Raw genomic sequence first — 26,119 nt, forward strand, 5'->3', positions numbered from 1 at the left:
GCCTCCTGTAGCTCAACTGAGACTTCCGCAATAATCTGAAGCAAACAATTTGCACCCTTCTTCTTCTTCTTCTTCTTCTTCTTCTTCTTCTTCTTCTTCTTCTTCTTCTATTTGCTGAAACAGGTATTTCATATATTACGAGTATGGATACACCCAATAGCATCCTTCCTCTTGGTAGAACAAGATTTGTGAAGATCTCGTGTTCAAAATATTGGCAGGCATTCCTCCAAGTGCAATAATCTCATATTTCCAAGTGCTCAATCTAACTAATTTTCACATCATTTAAAAAGAAGTTAAACAAAAAGATTATTGGTTAGGAAACCAGCAATATATTAATGGAATTTTGACAGGTTGACGGAGACCAGCAGTGGACTTGAGCTTGGTTGGTATAATAATAGTAATAGCAGTCTGCCAGATTTAGTTTAACGGAATTGCTTAATTGACTAAAAGAATTTTCATGGAGTTAGCTTGGGACAAAATCCCTCCGGCAGTGGAACGGTGAAAATATATATATACCTAAAGCACTCTGAAACTACTACTCTCAGCCAGGACCTATTGAGAGCGCTTTATATGGAAGATTTCTGATTTGAGATGAAATGAAAAACTGTAGCTTCCAATTGGCTTTAATATAGATGATTTTTAACTTTTTCCCAACAAAAAAAATCTATCTTCTTTTGTTAATGTCGTGCAAGGATTGAAAGAATTGGTGATAAGGCATGCTCTTTGCTCTAAAATGATGGATTGAGTTTTCTCTGAATTGTGCTCGCAACTGAAGCTTTGTGCAAGTAATAAAAAAATATGATAAATGTTAGTATAATGTTAGCAATCATTTAACCTCCGGCATCACTCATAATATTTTTCTTTATTAACGTAATCCTATATCAACCAATAATATATATTTTTTAACGTGATTTTGTTAGAGTAATTTTATAAATCACGTAACAATCTATACCATCTATAATATTTTTTTTTTTGTTAATGTAATCTTATATCAGCTTATATTATTTTTCTTATATGAAATATGTCCACGAGTCCATATAACCCCTAAGATGTTCCGAATGTGAAGGAGTAGAGCGATAAAATTTTTTCTCTCGCACTTTTTCTCTTGCTTTCCAACTTTCTCTGCAAATATTTTAACAGAAAACTTGAGGCTAGATTTTCTTCTGTTAAACTTCTCCAAGCATATGTTCTCCCACCACACTTGTAATGGATATCATATTGGCTTTCAATCTAAAGAATATACTGTTCTGCATGGCAGAGGAAACCTAAGTCCAAATAAAGCATTCGCAGGCGCGCCAAGGGTATTCATCAGTTTTGACGTTCGGTAGTTTCCTCTCATGATCTGCACAGCCCAAAAGATTGGCATCCCTTCCGATTTTTTTTCCTCATGTTCTCGACTGTAGAAGGCTTATTATTTTCTCAATTTCCGTCCAAATTTTTGTGCAGCAAGCATTCTTAGAATCATTAGGATGCAGAATAAGTGCAGGAACAGTCAGGTTTAGACAATATCATGGGGTTCCTTGTGCTTTCTTAGTGGGCCCAAAGAAGGTGGGAATAAACTGGATTGCTATTGGGAACTTCGCTGGAAAGCGTTTTAGCTGAGCAGAAAGAAAAATAGATTGTTTGGTCCCTGGAAGGTGCCAAAGCATATCCTTTGATTCTCGGAAGTTTTAAGCAACCCAAGAATCTTGGCTGCAAGTTCTGGGGATTTGCCGTGCCGTCCACATTCATTGTTAGAAGAAAATGAGGGATGGACGTAGCATGTTCCAAAGGGGAGGTGGAGGTGGGGGATAGCAATGGCCCCATTATTCCAGGTGTTACGCAAATCTCGTCAGCAACCGAGCTCGAGAGTGATTCCTTCCTTCGCCTTATAGTTCCTGGAATTAAAAAACAAAAAGAAAGGCAACCAATTGAAGTGCTGAAATGACACATAGGCCCTGTGGTCTTACCTAATGGTTTTGGGAGTTTGCATTCTATAAAGAAATTATAATTCACATATTAATGTTATGCCGAGTACTATATGGATGCTGGAAAGGTTCCAAAAAAAAGAGATGAAAAAATGATGAGTTATTGGATCTAACTTTACAAGCTCAGCACATCCAAAAATATAGGAACCAAGTCTTTTTAAGTGCACAAGCCCGACATATACGAACCAATGTCTGATCTTAATAAACTTGGATAGGTACTGCTCATCTTCCTCTCAAAAGGTTGCAGATAAAATTTTTGAAGTGCTGCAGTGAAAGCAAATTCAATTAACTCTCAAGAATGTTAGCAAATTTGATTAGAAAAAATGGAGAACAATCATCACGCTCATCTACTTTTGGCAGCTCTCACAGGGGTGTTCTGGTAATCTTATTTTCCGAACCACGATTCCCTTGCAACTTAGGAGAGTTTGGTTCTACAGTTGGGTCACCCAACGGTCAAACACTTGGCGTAGATCTTACCCAGGGATGCCGAAAGGAGGAGACTAGACTCCCGCAAAACCCCTTGTCTTCCACTATCATAATTTTATAAGTAATTTCATCACAAAGTGGAACTATACTTGAATAAAAAAGGCCGGCCAGAGCTAGGAGAAATATATAAGAGCAAGCACCATCCCTCCCCACACCCTCAACCATCCCAAGTCCAAAACAAAGCCTTCGCCCGCTCAAGTCTCGTCCCTCTCGCCACCACCAACTCTTTGATTGCATGGCTTGCTTGGGCCTCAAGAACCAACTCCTTCCCTCCAAGAAGGTGTGGAACAGCTTCACCTCCAAATTTCAATCCAAACTATCGAAACTCAAGCGGGCCAAGGCCCTCAAACATGCAAAGGCGCGCCTCAACACCATCCTTCACTCCCCAAGTTCGTCCTCTTACCACCGTCGACGCAAGAAACGCCGCACTCGGCGACTGCACCAACATCGGCACTTCGCACCGGTCTTCGTTGATGAGCTCTACAACCAGCCCACGCCGGTGCACGTCGAGTGCGTGGAGCCATATTTGGAGAAAAGTGCAACGAGAGATCAGCTTCGGGTTACGTTTGGAGCTGCTGCTGTTCCTGCTTCTTCTTCTTCTTCTTCTTCTTCTTATTGTGGGCCTTCTTCGAGTCTGGTGGGAGGGATGGGAGAGGTGGACTTGAGAGCAGAGATGTTTATAAGGAAGTTCAGAGAGGAGATGAGGCTTCAGAGACAGCGGTCGTTTGGGGAGTATCAGGAGATGCTGGCGCGAGGAGTATAAGCCCCTGCGCGAGCCTTGGGTTCATGGGTCTCTATAGGTTCATGGGTTCTATTGTTTATTCGAGTCTTCTTCTAATCTTTCAGTTTTCTTCTTTCGTGTATATATGGTGGCTCTGAACAATGATTGTGTATGTGGAATTTATATGGTCTGAAAATTGGTAGTGGCAACTGGAAACAACAGAAATTAATACATTTCTCAATCTATAGTATTTTAATTTTTTCCCTTGGAGGTTGTTGTGGTTGCTTGATTGGAAACTTCTAACACATTACTCGATCCAGAATATTTGTTTTACCTTTATATTTCAGGTTGTTTTGGTTGGCTATTTAGAAAGTTCAATTGGGAAGTTGTAAGTTAAAAGCGCTGGCCACGGCAGTCTATTTTTTGCTGTAAATTTTAGACAACGTGGATCTCCCGTTTCTGTATTTTCAAACAACACATGCTCTTTCCATGTTGCCCAGAAACTGGTTCAAAACTGGATCGGATTCAGATTCACAAATCCAAATGATCCTTGTTACAGATATTCAAAATCAGGTGGGAAAATGTCGGATTTGAATTGTATGATGAGCACTATTCACTTTTCAAGGTCTCAATTAGTCGAACCTGGTCAGTTGGGGATGAACTAATGTCGAAAGCTCCCTCCACCCCCGAACCAGTACTTTTTTTGCCCCTCCTCTCGGGCTTCCGGTGAAAATTCTCTCGGAATAAACTGATTGCAAGTCGACTCATCCAATGTCAAAACATGCAAAAAGATTGAACACATAACCTGTTCGATAATTTTGTTGTTTCAGATATCCCGGAGTTCACTTGGCAAAGAACCATCACCACTATCTTAACCCCAATAACCAAACCACATTTAACATAGAACCATCATTCCAATGCTCCTTTCACAATCGTAAGCCTATACGGCAAACGACTATAGACTTGATTTCTTAAGGATAACCAGTACCAAAGAAAAAGAAAACGTTCTCCACAATTATAGCCTCTGCAGCTTGGTCTAAAATTTACAAACTGAACACTCAGCCCTCAAACAAAAGAAGCGTCCAGGGGAATTGTTGCTCGTCCAACAGCCTCCCAAGCTTCATGACTTCAGTGGTAATATATATACACCAAGCAGGAATTAGTGGAGGAAATCTTTGATTGGATCATGATGATGGATCTTCTTCATTCGATAGGCTTCCATTTCTTCCGGAGTGACCTGGATGGATAAAATCAGATGAGAATCACGCAATGAAACACCTCTTTACAAGAAACAAGAAATACATGGAGACAAGATAATACCTCGTCATTCCACTTCACATTGTATTTCCGCTTTCTTTCATCCCTTTCTTCCTTCTTTCTTTCATCCTCCTGCCAAATTTGAAACACTTTCAGTATCTATAGATTAAACAAAAACACAGAACTAAATAAAAGTAGAACTCATACTCACCTTCTTCAGAGCTTCTGCAAGCAATTTTTTATCAAGAACCAAGTCATCAGGGACATCAGTTCCCCAAGTAGCAAGCCGCTTCTCCTCATGCTGCATAGGTTTCTCTGTATTGCACAAATACTATCAGAATCAAGGTTCACCGTCTCGGTACCGGACCCCGTACCGGTGCCACACTAACATAGTGTCGGAACGGTATTGTACAGTATTTTTTTAGCATACCGAGTGTCGATATGCCACTCATGTCGGATACTGGTATTGAACCGATATGGTACAGTACGTCCTGTACCACCTGGTTCAGGTTGATACAGTATAACATGATCAAAATACCATCATCGGAAGAAACTTCACTTGACCAAAATAATCACAATATCATAGTTTCTCACATACCACAAACCAAATTTCATTGTAATGAAGCTTGCTTGTATCAGTAACAGCCAGCTTTTAGGTATCAGCTAACCCTATAAAAGATATGCCAGTACCTTCTCCGCATGTAACTTACATTCAGCTAAATTCACTTAAAACTTAAGTTCAATTTCAAATGTTTATCTAGTCAAATCTCTCCAAAGGAATATTTTAAAAGCCAATCAGGTCAAAGCCATGGGAACAGATCAGCCAAGATATGGCGACTTCTCTTTCTTTTTTTTTTTTATTTCCAGTTCTTCCAGCATGCAACCACTATTTGTTTCACAAATCAAATATACAAAATGTGGATGATAACATGATATGTACTAAAGCAAAATTAATAGTATGCCACAACATAGAGATCTCAAAGAAGATTAATACCATCTGAAGAAAGCAAAAGCTAGGAATGAGTGAAAAATTCCTTATGCACAATAAATCAATGAGTATGACGATATCAGGGCATTTCAATTAAAGGCAACAGGATAAAAGCATGCGAATTTGATTTTGAAAAGAGTGAACGGATACAAAGCTTGCTGGTGGAAAAGCAAATTATTGTGGAAGGAGGGAATGACCAACAGCTCCACAAGCAGCTCCTATAGACTTGGAACATAATGAGTTCCAAATAAAAAAAGTAAACGAACAAGAAAGGGGAAAACTGAGAAGGTTTCCATGGAGTCCAAGTAAAGAGAGAGACATCTAAAGAAAGATCTGTTAAAACCAAGATGGGCACTGAATCTGTATGCAACTACAGGTGCATACAGGAGGAATTAGTTAACAGAGGAAAAGGGCCCCATCAAATTGCAGAGGAAACACTACTTAAATATAAGAGCATGAAAGGTTATCTCAAGGGTATAATCACCCTAGGCTTTGTGATTAAAAGGAAATACAGAAACATTGAGAATTTCTTTTATCATAAATAATCACCTAAGTAGACTTGCACAATCAATGTGAATTATGACCCTCATTTACTACTAACAGATTTGAGACAAAAAAATATTTGGCACAGTCAAAACTAAAAGTTGCACCTCAGAAGACCTTGATAGAACTTAAGACATCTGACCAAATCTATCATCTGCCTATCCAAAAATTTAAATGAGAAAAAGAATAGAATAATCAGATTGCATGATGTTTAAAGGCTTCCGAAAATTGTCAGATTCAACAAATCAAGAAGATACTACGCAATGAGTCTAAAGAAGCTAAAGGCTTTTAAAGGGAGCTTTAAGTAAAAAATAATTTGGCAGAAATAAATATTTCTGAAAGATTTTGTCACAGAAAACTTTATGCAACAATGTACTTGTGGAAATTAACACTAAGTTCAAACATTTGTAGCTGAATTGCAAGTCACAGCCTCATAGGATGGATGTCATTACCAAAGTTTCTTAGATTCCCAAGTGATGAAGAAATTCTAGTGAGTAAAAAGAGGGAGAAAAATTCCTCGAGCATGGATATTTCAGAGCATCAGGAAGCTTGATCCAAGAAAACAGACAAGCTTATAAATATAAAGCAAAGAAGTTAAATCACATAAAGGTTTTGGATATTTGGAAGTTGAGCATTGAAAATAACGGAAAAGAATATGCCATGCCCGCCTGGCATTGGCATGGTTCATGCCATGCCGGTCCTTGCCTACTTATTGCTGCATATCAACTTGTTAAGGTATATCACTTCAATGTGCACTGATGGAAATTGATACACAACAGACGTGTTCCATTTTCCCATTTTAAAATATGTTAAACGTTCATGAATTCTGGAACAGCAAAGAGCTCTTTCATCTTTTGGCTTTGTTTGATTAGAAATGTGTGGCAGGAGTATCATATTTTGTGGCAGCTAAAAATAGCTGAACAACCAGGTTTGCAATCAAATCATGATATAGTCTTGTTTAACAAAAAATTCCAGAATTTGGTAACTCTTCTACTGACCTTCTGTGGCCTCCTTACGAGCAATGTTTGCCTTCATCAGTTCTGCAGCAGCTTCAGCAGCCTCAATTCCAGCTGACCCTGTGCAGTAGCTGTTACGAATAGTCTGTTTGCAGCATTTGTAGCCCCACTGGTGATCCTTCCACCATGAACCCCAAACACTGGTATGGTTATTTATGAATACATCTTCTTCATACTTGCTTCTTGGCAGTGAGGTCTCCTAAAATATGTCATTGACAAGTGATGATTTGGATTAGCCACAGTTAGAAAAGACTTCCCAATTTTCAAAGAAAAAAGACAGAATTACAAGTCCCAACCCAAAACCACATATCAAACCGATGAGTTTAAATATATATAGGCCTCTGGAAGGAAGATCTTATAATTCTAGCAAGATATCTACTAGGAAAAAGGGCACCTTGCCTATTTCTTTCTTTAAATTAAAGAAAATGGAAGATAGAAGAAAACATATGGATGTAGACAATTATACCTGGCCCTTTATTATTCGACCAGCACGGTCATACTCAATCTCTCTCTCACTCTGCCCAAGAAGAAGTTCCCTTGGAAGTGCCTCTTCGGATGCTGCATTTCCATATTTCTCCATAATGGTATCCTTCATTTTTGATTTCAAATTCTCTTTAATAATCTTATAATTCTGAAAAAGTAATTCTGCTTGAGAGGGGGCAGCTTGCAGGTGGATATCCTGCCCTTTCTCAAAAGCTTCCCAAGCATGCATATTCAGCTGCTTGAAGTCGAGTGCTTGTCCACTAATTCTGTTTTGGTTATCACCCTACAGTATAATCATGAATGAATAAGAACATGTACAGTGAGAAAATAACGAAACATTATATACTTCTGATATCCATTAAATGGCATCAGATAAGCATGTTTTAGAATTATTTGAGCACTCACTTCGTAAAATTTCTCATTTGGATCGGCATCTGGTAAAGGATCCTCACGCATGGAACGGGTTTTTGGATCATAGTGGGCTGAATTGACATCTAAATTCAGAAGGTACTTTGCAGTATCCTCCCTAATACGCAAATTCCTGGAAAGAATAATTAAGGTTATATAAAACAGCTCAATAAGCATATGCAACAGCACAAATTCCTGGAAAGAATAATTATATATCTAAAGAAAACCAATAACTATAATCCATGAGAGTAAAATATGACTATAAAAAGCCTTCTAACCAGTTCTAAATAAGAGTAATAGAATTCTTAAATTTACCTGACTGTTCCAGTGCTTCCACCACCTGTGGTGCGTACACGTTTCTCCACTTTTGCAAAGTCCATCTGTTTGCTCTCATCAACCTTTGCCTCATCAACCTTTAGCTCATCTTCGTCATCATCCTCATCACTAACTGCACCTTCGCCATTCTGATTGTTGTTTTTCTCCTCCAGCTTTTTCAGTTGCTGTTCTTTCAGATATTTCCGCCTCGCTGCCTCCCTAGCTTCATATTGCTCGATTACACGAGCATAAGTTGATGGATCATAGCCATTCCAACGGTCACGTTTTCCATCATAATCAAGTTCAAATGTCTCCACTTTCTCATCTGGCGCTATATGCATGTTTGTCCACTTTGCTCCCACCTTCCGTGGTCTCTCCATGCATAACTTCTTATCATGAGTCATTGCCCCACAACTACAATATGAACCAAAAAAAAAAAAAGGGTCAAATCTCTTCATCCAATATAGCATCAGATAATGGTCATATAACCAAACAAGATTTTGACAGAATAATGTCAAAACAATTGACAAAAACTATGAATAACTAACTATTCATGAACCCATGCCACAGTGCAGCATCGATCCAAATACTGATCCCGCATATTGAAGGCAGATATACATTGTCAACCAAAAACCTTACCCAATTACAACAGGAGGTGAAAAAAATGTCAAAACTCTTTCATTCAAAATAGAGTCAGACAGCAGTCACATGTTCATAAACTAAAACCAGTCAACATTTTTTTGACAGAATAACATTAAAATAATTAGCACACATCACGTCTCATGAATAACTAACTACAAGTGAACCTATTGCACAATGCAACATTGATTAGTAGTAGAACTGATCCCAACGTATTGAAGGCAGAGATATGTTGTCTGTGTTACTCTTAGCACCTATCAGGGTTAAAACTTCATAATTAAACATAGAATTAGAATAGTAATTTTATAGTAAATGGTGGTATAGCATTTTCATAAAAGTGAAAGCAACTAGGGCAGGGAGAAAAAAAATGCAAAATGATGTGTCACCCCAAAAAGATCTCCAAAAATGTTTTAAACCACAGTTTTTTAGGAACTGTCGGCAGTAAAGATGGCATCTTGACCCCAAAATTGAGAGCGAGAGAGAAAGGTAGAGAGGGAGAGTACTTACTTTTCACAAGCACCCCTTCTATATTTATTAGCCTGATAAATTTTTGCACCTCTGTCATACCATGATTTTGTGTAATTTGGATCTGACTTCCATTTCCTCTGATGCTTCAAACTCTATTGGAAAGGAAAACAATTGCAACTAATATTAAAACTTTATCAAGTAATATTGGACATAAGCCAATGCACATTAAGTTTAGGCAAAGAAACTTACAGGCTTCTCAGCATTAAGATACCAAGGTGCAGATGACATGTATTGAGGAATGTGTGGATTAATTTCCTTTCCATCTTCATCAACCTCAGCTGGGGCAAGCCCAGCCTTACGTGCTTCTTCCAACTCAAGCTGTTTTCGATGGTCTTCCCGGGATTTAAACGATGCTGCAACAAAGACAGCAATATTTGAACCTCGCACAAAAAATAGAAGAATGATAAAAGACATGCAATTCTTATATAAGACATATCAACTCTTAGCTTAATAGCGCAATGCCAATGTGTCTTGATTGGTAGACTTACATGAATAGCAACATGGACTACAGTAGAATGTATACATATGAATGATCCACACAAGACCCTGATTCCTCAAAATTCTATTTTTGGGGTTACACCTCAAAATTCATTTTGAAAGATGTGTCTCCCTAAACAATATAAACCCAATATTCTTTTGAGGCTTGTTGTTACTAATATTACATGTTTTCTCCAGCAACACTTGTGAAAATTATAAAACACGCTCAAAATAATTTTCCAAAAAAAAAGTCAAGACCTGAACTTAAACTATTATGTATCGTGCCCGTGCCAATAATAGGACAATAAAGTACAGCACATAGCACCATAACATTCTGAAATAGTGAAAAACAAATAAAAGAAGAAGAGAAAAGATATACAACCAGTCATACTGTACCAACAACTGGTGGATCATATGTCTCGAGCATTTGTAAAATAATTGCATAAAGATCAAACACATTAACATTTATTTATCATAATATAGCTAACCAAGATGATGTATGTTGTGCAGAAACTAATTTCCCATGCCACCTTGTTTATCCTAGGAATATCCATCGAAAGGAATACAAGCAAAAAATTAGTATGGACGAGATATTGTGGATTATAGGTCAGTCTCCACAATTTATTTCCAGCAAGCTGAATGGCGAAAACCAGCAAAAATTTCGACTTTCAGCTATATACACAGGGTAATGTACCCTAAAAAGTTAACTTTTGCCCCTTTGTTCAAGCAAACCTATGGAGATGCCAAATTTCAATACAAGATACGCGTAAACTTCAAAGAGTTCGTACAATAACGAATCTCAAGGCAGGTTGCTTTCACAATGTTGGATTGGATCCCTCAAATTCCACGTATCTAGGTAGCAATTAGCATCTCTTTGAATAATCTTAGCGGCAATTAACCAAGAACCTTTTCTTTCCAGTTGGTGGGTGGGTGCGGGGGGCTTGGGAAGGCAAAGAAACAAAAAAGCCCCATAATTAAAATATTTCGGGATCCATCACCATGAAGAACTAATACCATATTGTTCTTGTCAGTTCCTTTTCACGTCAGAAACCCCAAACCATCATCACGCATCCAAAACGACAGGCCAACAAAAAAACCAATCACCATCTCGTATCTCATCCACGCCCAACAGCAAAGAACATCAATACAGAAATTAGCTGCAAAATACGAGATCGAAGGATCAAATTCCCACACAAGAATCGCCCGGCGGGATGGGAGAGAAGCTTACCCGAAGCCGTCGCCATGTCGAGCCTCTAGCAGTGGAGCGGGAAGGAATCAAGAACAAAGAAGGAGGAGAACGAGAACTTAATCGGCTATAGATCGGCCCGTAAAGTAATCAAGAAAAAAGAAGAAAGAGAAGGAGATCTTAATCGGCCGTAAAGCGGCCCGAAGGCGCCCACGGGAACGACAGAGCGGGGGCGAGCCTGATATATCGTTCTTTCCTCCGTTTCGGCGCTGCCTCGCATATCCGCGGAATCAGAACCGTCGAAGGGTTCATCAATTTCATCTGATCCGATCTGATCTCGTGATCCCACCGCCTCTCCTCTATGCCATTCGGCACGTGGGACGCGCGTGGCTGGTCTAAGAAAGAGATTTTAAGCATTTTTTATGATCACCAATCGCATTGAAACACGTCAGCACCGTATCATTATGTGAGAAGCGCCTGCGAATATAAATATAGACATTACGATCAGCAATGTGCAATGCCACCGGAATACAACGTTATTTTAAACTGATATTTTAAGAAATCACAAAAAGGGGAGCAAAATATATTGCTTGAATGCAGATTGAGGAATCGAGAAGAAGAGAAAAGAGAGAGAGTGAGAATTCAACATTTTAAAATCTTCAAATTTCAGCAAACAAGATAAGTCCCGGCTTTTTGTGAAAAAAAGAAGATAGAAATTTGTGACAAAAAAAAGAAAATAAAAAAATATATGTTATAAGAATTAACATTAAACATAGAAGAAAGAGAATGAATTAGGAGATTGTTTTGGAAAGCACTTGAAATAGAAGAACAAAAGGATGGGGAGAGATGAGAGAGAAAGATTGTAGCACACTTAAGTTGTCCATTTGATGTTTATCGTTGAACCCTAGGATCTAGAATGAAGTTAAAAGATGAAAAAATATCTTGGAGAGATCTGATGTTGTCAGTCGTCTCCATCCTACACCATCATTGTTTGCTTTCCGAATCACGGAGGACATTGTGCATTGCAAAACAGATGAGAAAAAAATCATTTTTGAACCCTAATTCTTGATTTTGAATCCTATTCTAAATTATATAAAAACTAGCCAGATCGCTTGAACTGAAATGATTTAAAAGAATCAGCGGTTCAACCAATGATTCTTTCAGGTTCAACTATAGAAGGATGATTCTTACAAAGAAACAGCTTTTGGTGTAAATTCGAATTGTTGATTGACGGTCCTATCAATTCAACAAGCTGATCATGTTTGGCTTTTAAATATCTTTTATCTTTTTTATATGGAATGGAAACTCCAAGCATTAATTGGAATCGATCATTTGTTCAATCGACTATACATGCATGAGGGCAACAATATTTTTAAAAAAACCGCATTTATGATAATTTGATAACTATTACGTTAACCCATGAGTCCATGCACACCGCGTGTCTATTTTAGCTAATCGAACAAACAATGCTATAATCTAGACAGCTGTATAAAGCAATCATATGCGGAGCAGTCAAGTATGAATGCATGGTATTCTCATGTAAATCCCATTAGATTAGACGACTGATCTTTATCAAACTCATATTCTCTTTTTTCTTGACATCGATATTATCAAACAAGAAAGTTGTATTTGATTTCATCTAAACACCATTAAAAGTTACTAATTTTTCAATTTTGGCATCTCTAGATTACAAAATAAACAAATAAATAAATCTTCCTTCTAGATCAACCAAAACAAAAGTTAAGAAGAAAACATAAAAATCAAATCACTGCTTCTTCCTTGGGCAAGTCCTTCACGATTTTGCACCAAATGCCACCCTCCCCTTCCTCCTCTCAATTATAGCTAGGAATAGCTGAATAAAATAATTAAAAAAAAAGGCACAATATACTAAGATTTAATATGGCTCATCCAAAATCTAGGTTACATCCACCAAGATAGCAAGGGATCCATTGTAATAAACAGAGGGAAAATAACATGGAGAAAATATAAGAAAGAAAAGAAATCTGACATAGAAGAAGCACGCCACTTATAGAGATTCCCGAGATGTCGAGACTGAAAGCATAATTTTCATTTCCCTTCTATATTTTCTTCTCCTTATCTGACTCTCTTCTTCTATTTCTTTTCCCCTCTTCCTTTCCTAAGCAAAGGGGACAAGCGACACTAGTATACTTACCTCCTTATCCTTCTCCTCCTTGGACTCAAGGGGAGTTTAAACCAAAGAGCCTTGGTTTTGTCATCAGCTTTCAGTCGAAGGGGAACTTCACTAATTCAGTGGAGGTAGTGCCGTAGTGGCACTTGAAGCTAAGGCTGCCCATGGACAATGGGCTTTGTTTGCCCAAGAGCAACTGATCCATGATAGGTAAGGGTGGCAATTTATAATCTGACTCATCAACTTGATTCAAGAACCATCTTTTTTCAACAAGTTTGGGTTTGACATAAACAGATTTGGATTATATATTGGTTAACCCATCTAAACGTGATTACTAAATAGTTTGGGTCCAGGTTTGAACCTTTGACCTGTTTAACCCATTTAATAATTAGGTCTGGTTATGGCCTGACCCATATAACCTATTTAAATTCTATTTAATCTATTTAAAATTTGTTTAACTTGTTTCTGACATGTTTAACCCGACCGACATGCTTAACTTGTTTAACCTGTTAAAAATCTATTTAACTCATTTAATCTGACTTGACTTGTTCAATAAATAAATTATATGGATCGAGCCGAATTACCTATTTAATAAATATGTCGCATTCAAATTTAAATTTTTGATCTATTTAATAAACAGATCAGGTCGGAGTTGATGAATTTTTGATCCGACTCACATCCAATCCGATCTGTATCTGATTCGACTGGACCTGATTGCCATCCCTAGATAGAAGCCAAAGGTGCAACATAAATACATCACATATATAATTTATTGGAAAAAGAGTCATGAAACATAAAGGAGAAAATGCTTTGGAGGGAGGAAGAAGAGAAAGAGGCAGGAGGAGAAAGGACTGAAGGAGAAGAGACGTTGAGGATGGTTGGTAATCCCTCTTCTTTACTTTTATTTCTCCTGCTTAGGATCTATGCATGTCTTTTTTCATTTCTTAATCCCTGCGTGTTGAGACAATACTACTCTGAATACAATCGCTCTGCGTGGCTGTCGGAATTTTAGCATTGTCATCAATAGGTCCACTCTCCAACCTTTCTTCTTCTGATTAACTTTTCCACTAAAAAAGTTGATGACCGAAATCGCTTTTCATAAGTATATCCAAGCCATATGAGTCATTTAACTATTTCTCGATGGAAACCAAACTCCTAGACCAATATATTTCCACAACACGGCCAGGGTTAGATAGCATTGATTGTCGCATGGCATGATGCTCCTCTCAAAATATTTACTTTTGATAATTAACTGAAAGGGGTTTCTACTTCTACTGTATACCAATATAAGCAAGGATTAAAATTATTTGTGAATAGATATTGATTCATGAAAGATGTTAGATAATAATAAAAAAATTCTGGATAATTACATATGAATCACAGTAGCTTTTCAACTAGGTATGCAAAATTTTTCTGTTGACCACTACTTTCTTTTCGTTTTAGCAAGATGTGTACATATACGAAAACACAAATCGAAAAGTTATGTGATCCTCTCTATTTTTTGTTTTGGAAATATTTAAACTATCTTTATCAAAAAATAAAACACAAATCATAAAAGGAACCTACGGATTTTTTGTAATAAAAAAATCATTTAAGTGTTTTCCCCCTAAAATGGGAGCACAAACGAGATGCAGAGGAGGGAGGAAGCACTAACTTTCACATTTAGATTGTAACTAAAGCACTAAGAGATTGGGAAGAAGAGAAAAATAATTAGTCCCACCAAATCCAAGGAAAAAAGCTAAATATGAATGGAAAAAAGCTAAATATTTCAATATGGTTAGAACCGGAAAAGGCAAAGGTAAACCGGTTAAAACCTCAAGGCTGGGTAGAATGAAAAGTTTTCATCCCATCCCATCATCAGATCCTTCCTACCCTGTCATGGGATGCTTTGAGATGCGTGCTTGGCTGGGTAGAATGAAAAGTCTTCTTCCCATCCTATCACAGGCTGCTTTGAAAATTGTGCTGGCCTCCCTAAAGCCGTTCGTTTTGAGAAAAAATATATTCGGAATGCTCTAGGCCCGTCCGGTTTACGAAAAAATAAGAAAAAAGTGTAGTTAATAGGAAAGTAATGAGATGTCACATGTTTGGTTGGAGTTTTCAAAAAAAAAATTATATTTTTATAAAAATATGATTATCATATTTTATAAAAAAAATATTTCATAAGAAACATGAAAAAATTACTTTTTCAAAAACCGAAAATTATTCTATTTTTATTTTTTTCCAAAAAAATTTTTTAGTATTAAAGAGACATTAAAAATCTAATTTTTATTAAAGATATAATAGAAATTATACATAGTCAACCAAATATAAGCACTCTGAAAATTTGTCATTTTTTCATTGTGAGCCAAACATACCAAAAATACTTTCTCAAATATTCTTTTTTTAAAAAATTTATTTTTTTAAAAAAAATAATTTTTGCGAACCAGAAGAGCCTTGAGATAACGTGCTCGCTTCTCATGGCCGCTTTGAGTCCATTAAAAAAAACAAGAAAAAATTGAGGTGTCGTTTTTAGTAGGGTTGGGGAAGGAACCGGACACGTAGTAGCCCAGCAAGCCGGTCCTTCCCGCAAGTGGGGCGCCGTGATTCGTGAAATCCAGAGGCCTCGATCGAATCAACAGCCGATGATCGTCTTCCGCCGCATCAGGACCTCACCTTATCTAGAGTCTGCTTCTCCATTGGCGATCGCCCGTTTGTAAATACCGCTTTTGCTCCTGAGAGCGTCGCCTCCTCCTTTATTGATCGCTTGTTCTCTTGTTCTATCCTTGTTCTAGAAGCTTCCTTTCTTCTTTCGGCATCCATGGCGAAGGATCCCGTCCGAGTTCTTGTAACAGGCGCCGCAGGTATTCGATCCTTAACCCCCCCCCCCCCCCCCCTCTTTACCCATGATGATCGGTTAGTAAATGGTAGCTTGTTGGAGATCCAAGAGTCGGTCTTGGATCTGATCAGAACAAGGGCCATGAACTTTCGATTTCGATCTCGAGCGAATCGATCTCCGTGAATCCAACGAATCGTATTTTGATGGCTTGGTGATCTTGTGAAGGAGGAGCTATTATGCATCTCTTTTTGTTGGACTGGATCAGTTGATTCGATATATTTAGGGCTTGTAACACTAGTAGCTGGCATAAGTACATATTTACAAAGTTGGCCTTAAAAAACTAACTTTCTTGACAAGAATAGTAGAAATAACTGGATGTTTCGGAGGGGTGATTTTTTGGAAGTAGAACAGATCAAGTTCTTGGCTTGATTTATATTCCGTTGACTTTTGAATGGAACAAAGTGAAGTTCTTTATGGACAAGAATTATGATCTTCTGTGGTTATAATTAACCTAAAGGGCCAATTAATTTTTCGTTTTCTCATTGCATGCCTTAGCTTGTGGTTTACTCACATATTAGTTTGCACTTGGTTGTGATGTTTGGATGTACGCGTTCTTGCATGGAGAAAGTTGTACATGAAAAGCACTTGCCTTTCTGATGTCCGAGATTGCTTTGTTTGACACTTTTTTTCTAGGTATGTTGTGGGCTGGTATAGTTGCTAATATAGAATTCTTGCATTTGTTTCATTCCCTGGAAGTCTCAGATATATCCTTAACTACTTTTAACTACTTTGCCATAATACACTGCAAGGATGACATGATACTTCATATGGGACATGAGCACAAGGAAGAGGGAGGTGAGGGTTGGGGTTGGGGGCACTATTTTAAAGTGTTAGCGAAGAAAGGCTTGACCTGTTAATCTGAATGATCAAATCGAATATTCATGATGACTGAATGCAATTGTGTCTTGGAGTTCAATCATTTCTTATGTTTGGAATTGATATTACATCTACTTATCCAATTTGAACATTTGTGCCATATATCCTTGGGAGTCTGGAAAGTTGGATACCTGGGACACACACTTTCTTGATTCAGTGAGAGATTACCTCTTCTGTAATCCTGCCATTTTTTTCTTTTTCTTTTTCTTTTCCTTTTCTGTTGAACCTTAATCATTTAAGCTCTCTCCTGAAACTTGAGGTTTCATCTAAATGATTTCCCCCCCTGATCAGCTAACCGTGGAGCCAATTTTTACTGGATAAATGGCATTATTATTGTTGGTTGGTTTAGGGACCCAACTTTTTTGTTTTTCTTTTTTTGGGATACAGAAGTGTTTTATTAGTGTCTTTTATCTCACCGCAAAGTTATAGTTTTCTTGCTTTTTTCCCCTTTTCCAATATGAATGTCGGCTCGATTTCTACCAGTTCCTATAGTTGGTTCATCAAGCTCTTGAGAGTTCTTTCAGTTTTTTCCCTCCTCAACCCCAAATAAGGTCCACGTAAAGCCATTTTCCAAGCAGACTTTTTAGGTAATGAGTTTATTGTGTAGATTTTATAGGTTAGTCTTTTAATAATGGACCTGTTCTGAACCACTTCATATTCTTGGTGAACTTTTAACCTTTTCCTCCTCCGCCTTATTTTTGACATTCACATCGCTTTTCTGCCTATATTATTAAATTCAATAATTATGCAATTATGAGATTCAATCATCAAACTTTCTAAGTTTAGGTTTTCTTTCTTAGTAATTTCCCTTAAATTGGCAACATGAAAATTTCAATTTTGTCCCTTTGGGTATCATATAGAAGTCTTGTAAATTGCCATGACTGCCAACTACTTCACTATGGTGTCAAAACCATCCTTGCTGTTTCATGTCTACTCCCATTGTTGATCTGGTCTTTTTGCAACCAAAATGAATCAATGATGACCATCATACTCCTCTGAATAGTTGAGATTCACGTCCATAGTCAATAAAAGATGGCTATGCTGCATAGACATTACAGCTGATGAAAATTATCTGCTGTTTCCTGCCATGTGCAGTCTCCTTTTGTAAGTTTTAATATGATATTTTAAAAAAAACAAAATCCTTCAAAGAGGAAGCTTCTGTTGCTTAATCAAAAACAGTTGTAAGATTATGCTTTTCTAGGAAAAAATTGGTTTTAGATGCCTGCTCTTTCCCCCAGTTTCATCATATTGGACATTTTCATTTTCTTCTTGATCTTTGGTGATTCAACACTTTTTCTTTCTTTTTGTGAGAAGGATCTCAACCCAATTCAAAAAGCAGTAATGTAACATTTTGAGTGATGTTATGTTTTCAGGGCAAATTGGATATGCACTGGTACCTATGATTGCTAGGGGAGTAATGCTAGGTCCAGATCAGCCTGTTATCTTGCACATGCTTGATATTCCGCCTGCTGCAGAATCTCTTAATGGGGTTAAAATGGAATTGATTGATGCAGCATTTCCTCTTCTTAAAGGTATTGTTTCTTTTGCTGTGTTATGCACTGTTTGGTCTATATACAGTTAATCTAGCATCCTTCATTTTTAACCTTCTAATCCTGATGCTTACTCTTACAAAATGCCTCCAATGATTATTCAGGAGTTGTTGCTACAACTGATGCTGTCGAGGCCTGTACTGGTGTCAACATTGCAGTCATGGTTGGTGGGTTCCCGAGGAAAGAGGGAATGGAAAGGAAAGATGTGATGTCGAAAAATGTTTCAATCTATAAATCTCAAGCCTCTGCCCTCGAAAAGTATGCAGCTGCAAACTGTAAGGTGTGAAACATCACAGATGCACATGCTATCTATTTATTCATCTCTTTTCTGTAAATGTGTGGATGTTTAATAATATTTAAAAATTGCAGCACAGCACAGTTTAGTTCAGAGAGCTTGTATAGTTCTTGCTGTTTCAGTGTGGATTACTTATTTATATATATCTATGATATGCACCTGCATGATTCTGTCTTTTTCCAAAGTTTACAATTTTGTCCTGCAGGTGCTAGTTGTGGCTAATCCTGCAAATACAAATGCTCTGATTTTGAAAGAGTTTGCTCCATCCATCCCTGAGAAAAATATAACTTGCTTGACACGACTAGATCACAACAGGGCACTGGGCCAGATTGCTGAGAGATTAAACATTCAAGTCAGTGATGTTAAGAATGTAATCATTTGGGGAAATCATTCTTCCACTCAGTACCCTGATGTGAACCATGCAACTGTAAAAACACCAGGTGGTGAAAAGCCTGCCCGTGAACTTGTTGCCGCTGATGATTGGTAAGAGTGTGCACAGAGACATACTTTTATGCTTACAATGTTCCTAAAATCCATCACGAGTATTCAAGGTTTTGTAACTAAAAACTGATATGTGTGCTGCTATCTGATTATTATAGGCTGAAGGGAGAATTTATCACAACTGTTCAACAACGTGGTGCTGCAATCATTAAAGCAAGGAAGCTCTCAAGTGCATTATCTGCAGCTAGTGCTGCTTGTGATCACATACGTGATTGGGTCCTTGGGACACCTGAGGTTGTATTCTGTTGCTGTCTTTTATCTGATTCAGTTGGCTTGTTTGTTGTGAAGTTCGCTAAATATTTTCCTTCCGCTGTCTCAGGGAACATGGGTTTCCATGGGAGTGTATTCTGATGGTTCATACAATGTACCAGCTGGGCTTATTTATTCATTTCCTGTGACATGTCGCAATGGCGAGTGGACCATTGTTCAAGGTATGCATGTTGCTTGGGAAACTTCAGAATCTTGTATGCTTATATTGACTAGGCTGAATTTTTACAAAATCCATAATATGTTGATTTTTTTTGAAATCCAGTTTGTATTATAAATTAACAGAGTAGTCCAAGTATCATCTGGTACAGTCTTTGTTCGAAGTCATGCTGCTTCTTATATCTATGAAGAAGCCATGCAGATTTTGAAGGTGTGATCAACCTATCACATCAAAAAGATGAACAGGATTTGAGCTTAATACTTGGGAAAAGTTTAAGTCTATTCTAAGCTAGTCTTTCACTATTAAAGGTGGTTAGAGGTGCAAATCTGGTGGAAGTTCTTCTTAGTTATAGCTTGTTACACTAACCTGGTAGGGCTTCTACTTCTCCCTAGTTGTGTCATGCATCCGTAACCAATAGTTTATAATATTTTTTGTAGTAGCTGCCTTCAACAATGCTGTACCTAAATTTCTCTGGTTCACAACTTCACAGAGAAAATATAGGTGCACAGACTGTAGTGCAATGTCATTCTGATAAATAATACTCCTTATAAGATGAATTAAGCTGAAGGCACTCTTTGCATTTATGATTCCCTTAAAGACGGTGTTTCTTGACAATTTTGTTGTTGCATAGGTGAGATAGGATTTGTCTAGGACCATTTGAAGCTAAGAGAGGCTGGAGTTGTTTGGTGTATGTTTTGGGTTTTGGCGGGGGCTATTTCAGTTGGAATAGGTCTAAAGTTTTGAGGTTTTATTGGCTTCAGTTATATTTTGGAATTGACTAGTTTCAGTGTTTTTTGATGACTTCAACACATACAAAGCCTTGAGTCTCATTTACGGGTGTTTGCTTTAATTATTTAAATTTGCAGTAAGATATTGCTTATAGGTGATAGACTGAACTAGCAAGATCAAATCTGGATTTTTTTTAATGTTTTGAAAGGCAAAGAAACCTCAGTATTCAATTTCGAGATATTTAAGAGAAATTTGATTTTAGTGATTTACTTAATTTGCTTTCCTTCCATACATTTCAAAATTAATTATATAAAATTATGAAAAATGGGTTTGATTGTTATCCTATTAATTAAAATTCCCTAAAAGTGAATTTGTTAGATGTTAGTGTGCATGCAAGTAATTTATAAATAAAGCCCACAAATTCTAGGAACAAATATTTTAGCAAAATAAGGAGAAAAATGCTTTTTATTCTTTAAGCTATAAACAACAGTTTTTGTTAAATTTCATTATGAGTATGTGTATTATTTGTATAAGAAAACTGGATCTACTTATTCTTCAATAATTTTGTTAATCATTTTTTATTGGTACTTGTGGCCATAGTGATTTGTAATTTTATTGGAACATCATTAGTCATTTTTTGATATTTTAGTCATTCACATTTGTTATGTTCATTGCCATGGAAGTCATTTATGCATGAACTTCATCTTACAAACCTCTAATAACTCCTTTCAGCAAAAGTTTTCCTTATTTGCCCCCTAATGGTTGTAGACTTGTAGTACTTCGCATTTTGGACATGCTTGCACTTGAAAGAAAGAGATGAACTTGAGATCAAGTGTACTGCCATGTAACATCACTGCACGGTAAAGATTCCCTGACAAAGTAAAAACCACAGACTCTGAAGGGGAATAAAAGGATATATGATAATGATTTGTTCTTACCTTACACTTTAATAAAACCCCACAATTTTCTGCTTTCCTACTTTCGCTGAATCTAACTACCTAATTCTCTTAGCAGACAAGGGCTTCATGGTAAAGGTTGAACCTACCAACTTTATTAGGAAATTAAGACCAATTGAAGAACTCTTAACTAATATGCTGTAATGACCCAGGAGCTCACCTAAAAAGGCCTGATTGAAGTTGTTAACTGGAGTCATTAGCCTTGCTTGACTACCCAACGCACGCTAAATGTGGGACTAAATGCATGCATTGGTCCACACTCTCCCCATTTAATCTAAAGCAGGCTCATCAAGGGAAGGGTCCAATTATAAACAACCCAACTGGTTTATGGTTAGTTCAAAAGCACTGTGGCCTGGGTTAGTTCTGAAAGCATTTATGACAGCCCACAACCTCATCCAAAAAGGCTAGCTAGAAGTTTATTGGTTTGGGTCCTTGGCCCTACTTAAGTACCGAAGACTTACCCAATGGACACCCACATGTGGGAATAAACACATGCCCGAATAGTTCCTCTCATATATAATACTATTCCTATTCCTACTCTCCCTCTCTACCAAAGACTTAGCCTTCTTGCATTTCTTGACAAGTCATATTGGGGTCCATACATCACTTCTGTATCTCCTTGAAAATGTTTGTCTACAAATCATCATTCTTTTCCCCATTTGAGATGCCCGATGAATCTATCTATAATTTGAAGTACCATATGTTGAAAATGTTTTACCTGCAGCAGCACTCACCTGGAATGCTCGCAACCATGACTAACCTATGTCCTGATGTTTTGGGTTCAGCTTTTAGGATCATTGTTCACCCAGAATTTTTACTTATGGGTTCAGCTTTTAGAATCCTTGTTCACCCAGCATTCCTACTTATGGCTACCTCTTATCAAGCTTTTCTATATCCCCTCTCACAACTTTGTGTTACCTCAGGTCTTCCCTTCTATTTATTATATCTTTTGACAAATAACAGAGCCCCTCAGCTTATCTTACACTTGCCCATACCATGATAACCAATTCTCCATCACTTAATTTCCTATTTGGATAACTCATACAACTCTTTGAGGATACTCATTCCTCTGTTTTTGTAAATTCTCCCACTTGCGTATGTCCTCATATTTGCTACATTTAACTTGTTTTCTGGAGCCTCTTTATTACCCAATATTCTAGACCATACGATATTGCAAGGTCTTATTGTCATTCTAATTTTTTCCTCAGTTGTGTCTTAATAACATAATATCCCTCAAGAACTTCTCCCCTTCATCCAACCAGCTATAGATTTGTCACATATGCTTTCATCTTTTTCCATTATTTTGTTTAATAAATTCTGATAACGAAACTGATTGTTTCATGGGATCCCATATCCATCAAACTTAAGTGGGGTCCCATCTTTATCTCTATTTCTACTAAAACTACACTTCCAATGACATTAAGCTGAGCTTAATTAACTAGTGCTGATTTATATTCCTCCTATTTTTGGTTCACTTGATTTTCATAATTCTTTTGGGAAACCAATTGGATTATATGGTTTCTTGGCAAATCCTCAGTTGTAAAATATCCACTGTTTTGAGCTCATCTTTTCGTTCCTTCCAAATGGTAGATGCTCGATTCATAAATCTTCTGTGATTTTTTATCCCAAATGATCCCATCGTGGAAACCCAACGGACTTGCAAGTGAAGTTCACAATCTTGGTACTAGATCCCATGGCTGTGCCATCTTGGTGCAATGTCAGAACCCTTGGTGCCAAGGGCAATTTGGCATAGTGGCACTTGGTATACCCCTCATATCAAGCATCAGTTGGTACCAATATGGTACAGTGTTTTCTAGTACAGGATGGTACACGTTAGCACTGTGAACTTTGCTTGCCAGACTTGATTACATGAATGGCCATGTTATTCAGGATTGACTTGAGCCATTCGACGTACAGTCCATAACTGTTGATATCTAGAGACTTGTTTTATTTCTTATTGGGTTGATCTCCTGGTTGATTTTGTCTATAGCAAAAACATCGTTCGGTTTTGTAATTTAAGGGAATCTTGTCCTTCCCACATTATCTCACATGGGCTGAAAAGGTGAACTCAAACTGAGTTGCACAGTCGTAAAATAAAGACTGCGACTCTGTATTGCAACAATCATGACCAAATAATGGATGTTATTTTTGGTGATTTGATCAGGATTTTTTAACTACCTAGATCTTAGTCATCCCAGAAGGTTTCCGATATTGCGATGGACAAGATATTGGTTTATCTCCACAAAGATAGGAAATTCAGAAAAATGAAGAAAGGAAAGAATTCTGATATCTCGACCGTTATTATAGGAACTGAGATCTCAAAGGCCCTGATTAATCTAGTAGACCTGCACCAATTTCCTTATTAAGACAGTGATTTGAAGATGTAATAATAAAATATTAATTTAAAGATTCTAAAAGGCATGCCAGGAAACCTTAGCCAATATTTTGATATCATATCGGCCGATATATCAGTGACTATCTGATACTGATCCAAACTATATCTCAGGCTGACTATCCTGAGATGAAAACCTACTTTGTAATTGGATGTTGTTGCACTTTGTAGAAACGGTCAATCAGCCTATGAAGTGGCATTAGTTTTATAACCAATTCATTATGGTGCAGGCTTATGTTTGGAATCCAGTGTGTTCACACATAATTTTGGTATCATCTGCATTCTGCAGATTGGCTGAATAGAATCTTCCTAAATAATATCATCCTTCATATTGAAGTATTTTCAAGAATTTATCCATCGTATTGAAGTATTTCCAAGAATCAAGCTGCTTCTCCATGTAGTTTATCTAGCTTAGTATCATATTCTGGTAATAGAATTACTCATCTTGTTTTGCACAGTTTTATGCCATAAAACTTTCTGAATAATCAACTGATATGTAGTACAAAGTAAAGGAGAAAAGTGATTGATCATTAATATCTCTGCCTATGATGCTATCAGGGCTTCCAATTGATGAGTTCTCGAGGAAGAAAATGGATGCGACTGCTGTGGAGTTGACGGAGGAGAAGGCATTGGCATATTCATGCCTCTCTTGAACTGTCTCCTTCGTTATCTACGCCTGGAGTGGGGTTAAGAGGCCCTATGGTTACTGCATACTGAGAAGTAACTCCAGATTTTGAATAAATAAACTTTGGTTCTGCAGAAACAATTGTTGCAGATGTTGCCTCTCTTGATCTATTTGGTATTTCCTTTCTTTTTGCTCTTACAGTAGGCCTCATTATCTCTAATTGCAGTGCTCTCGTCTTATTATGCTGTGGTTTATGCGGAGACGGTAACTTAAATCCGGATATGTACTATTTATTCATGGAAAATGTTGCAGATGTTGCTGCGTTGGGTATGAATCTTTCGTTTTGTTGTTTGCTGGTCATTTTTGCTCATGAAAACCGGTTTGGTCATATTGCTCTTCTCGATGTCGAACATGCGAACGAGAAGGAAATTTAATGTCCAAAAGAAATAAAATTCTAGTATGATTCCGACTTAAGGCAGGATTAGTTTCAAACACAAGGTAGTTGTGATTGAGAGAATTCTGGGATTTCATTTCACGTCTTAATCTCCCCGTTGATCACATATTGTGATCGCAATGCCCACTGATCTAGATCGTTTCCTTGTTCCTTGCTTTTTGATATTACGAACACGGATAAGGACCATCAGATTTGTGAGACTTGTGATGTTACACACTGTATTATAGAATGAGCAGCAAATCGCATGCGACGAACCGGCCAATTATATGAACATGTACTGAAATAAAAACTATACTCAAGTCATCAAAATGGATAACAATATAGATCTGCGGTTGTTGCTCCTGTCGGAAACGGTAGCAAAAATAACTAGACTCCTGAGATCAACATCAAAAAATAACAGTACCCCTGAGATTAATGAACAGAGGGCGATTAAGCTGCTTTGTGTGTGCAAGTTAAAAGAACTAAGAGTTAAAGAAAAATGGAAAGGTCGTGCCGAGGAAATATGGTGGAAGAATTGATTATATATTATACAAACCATGGCTCTTGGTAAATTAGCTGGCTTCAAAATTAGAAGCATCCACTATGATGACTTCTACTATTTTGATCGACAGAAAATTTTGTATCCAGGCTCAGTGTTGAACGGGACTTTTTTTGTATGGTTGGATGATAGGTACTGGCCAGAGGAGGTGTGGGTGGATGCTTCGGAATCCCACTACTCAACTCCCACGTCCACGCCTCTTGCTTCGGAATCCTTCTCTTCTCCTCGTCCCACGTCCACAAGAGACCTGGGCCATGCTCGTGGCTTCAGCTCCCATTTCGAACGTACTCGGCTTCTTCCGTCCTCGCAACGGAACCACCAGCGGAGCGAGTTTTCCCCTTCTCCCAGATCCATCGCGGCCGACTCCACTCCTCCCTTCTGACGGGGTGGTTGCCGTGCATGGGACGTGGTCCAAAGACACCAAGTAGCGTGGATTCGGCTTTCGAACTCATTGGGATCTGGTGCACCCATCATCAGACTTTAAAATTAATTTGCTATTTGATTGCTTCTTTTTTTTTTTCTTAGGCGAAAAAGGAAAGAGGGGGGTGAGGATAACCTCACCCGCGTAGCAACCCCCACTGGGCCATTTCTTACTGAAGAGTGTTCGATACAGGTAGAACATTTTTTACTCATACCCTCTCCATCCGTGGTGGAGCCCGACCAGCATGGCAGCCCCATCCACGTATGAGTACGTCACACCAGCACCACCTAAGTACCGGTGGACTAGATGGCGACTTC

The 26,119-nt window shown here is 37.8% G+C and overlaps 3 protein-coding genes across 5 annotated transcripts; 2 read left to right on the top strand and 1 right to left on the bottom strand.

The window, feature by feature from the left end:
- Positions 1-2,571: 2,571 nt before the first annotated feature.
- On the top strand, positions 2,572-3,438 carry LOC103708446 (uncharacterized). Its single transcript, XM_008793375.6, has one exon. It carries the CDS (start codon positions 2,689-2,691, stop codon positions 3,214-3,216), a length of 528 nt encoding a protein of 175 aa, XP_008791597.3. The 5' UTR covers positions 2,572-2,688; the 3' UTR covers positions 3,217-3,438.
- A 660-nt stretch (positions 3,439-4,098) lies between these two features.
- On the bottom strand, positions 4,099-11,342 carry LOC103708444 (pre-mRNA-splicing factor SLU7-like). Of its 3 annotated transcripts, XM_008793374.6 has the most exons (11): positions 11,057-11,342; positions 10,843-10,985; positions 9,541-9,704; positions 9,331-9,443; positions 8,185-8,598; positions 7,867-8,002; positions 7,445-7,744; positions 6,961-7,177; positions 4,643-4,746; positions 4,495-4,563; positions 4,099-4,411 (listed from the first exon to the last, which is right to left on the bottom strand). In XM_008793374.6, the coding sequence occupies exons 3-11, from the start codon at positions 9,577-9,579 to the stop codon at positions 4,334-4,336; spliced, it is 1,470 nt and encodes a 489-aa protein (XP_008791596.4). In that variant the 5' UTR covers positions 9,580-9,704; positions 10,843-10,985; positions 11,057-11,342; the 3' UTR covers positions 4,099-4,333. The 3 variants fall into 3 exon arrangements, with proteins under 3 accessions (XP_008791596.4, XP_008791595.4, XP_088575343.2); XM_008793373.6 differs by lacking the exon at positions 10,843-10,985 and having other exon boundaries at positions 11,057-11,300; XM_088719217.2 differs by lacking the exon at positions 10,843-10,985 and having other exon boundaries at positions 9,541-9,731; positions 11,057-11,228.
- A 4,325-nt stretch (positions 11,343-15,667) lies between these two features.
- Positions 15,668-24,723, top strand: LOC103708443 (malate dehydrogenase). The gene is made up of 7 exons (XM_008793372.6): positions 15,668-16,003; positions 18,288-18,446; positions 18,569-18,744; positions 18,965-19,242; positions 19,359-19,494; positions 19,580-19,691; positions 24,323-24,723. Exons 1-7 carry the CDS (start codon positions 15,961-15,963, stop codon positions 24,415-24,417), a joined length of 999 nt encoding a protein of 332 aa, XP_008791594.3. The 5' UTR covers positions 15,668-15,960; the 3' UTR covers positions 24,418-24,723.
- Positions 24,724-26,119: the final 1,396 nt, after the last annotated feature.

This window comes from Phoenix dactylifera, chromosome 3 (assembly GCF_051530095.1).
Source record: "Phoenix dactylifera cultivar Ajwa chromosome 3, Ajwa_hap1_PhDact_Kaust_v1.1, whole genome shotgun sequence".
Lineage (NCBI taxonomy): Eukaryota > Viridiplantae > Streptophyta > Magnoliopsida > Arecales > Arecaceae > Phoenix > Phoenix dactylifera.

Excerpts from the sequence above, each read along its gene's own strand:
- LOC103708446 (XM_008793375.6), top strand. The coding sequence starts at position 2,689 with ATGGCTTGCTTGGGCCTCAAGAACCAACTCCTTCCCTCCAAGAAGGTG.
- LOC103708444 (XM_088719217.2), bottom strand. Across the intron at positions 7,178-7,444 it reads GTCGAATAATAAAGGGCCAG|GAGACCTCACTGCCAAGAAG; the intron begins GTATAATTGTCT and ends GACATATTTTAG. Across the intron at positions 4,747-6,960 it reads TCGTAAGGAGGCCACAGAAG|AGAAACCTATGCAGCATGAG; the intron begins GTCAGTAGAAGA and ends TGTGCAATACAG.
- LOC103708443 (XM_008793372.6), top strand. The coding sequence starts at position 15,961 with ATGGCGAAGGATCCCGTCCGAGTTCTTGTAACAGGCGCCGCAG. Across the intron at positions 19,243-19,358 it reads CTTGTTGCCGCTGATGATTG|GCTGAAGGGAGAATTTATCA; the intron begins GTAAGAGTGTGC and ends TGATTATTATAG. Across the intron at positions 19,495-19,579 it reads GGGTCCTTGGGACACCTGAG|GGAACATGGGTTTCCATGGG; the intron begins GTTGTATTCTGT and ends CCGCTGTCTCAG.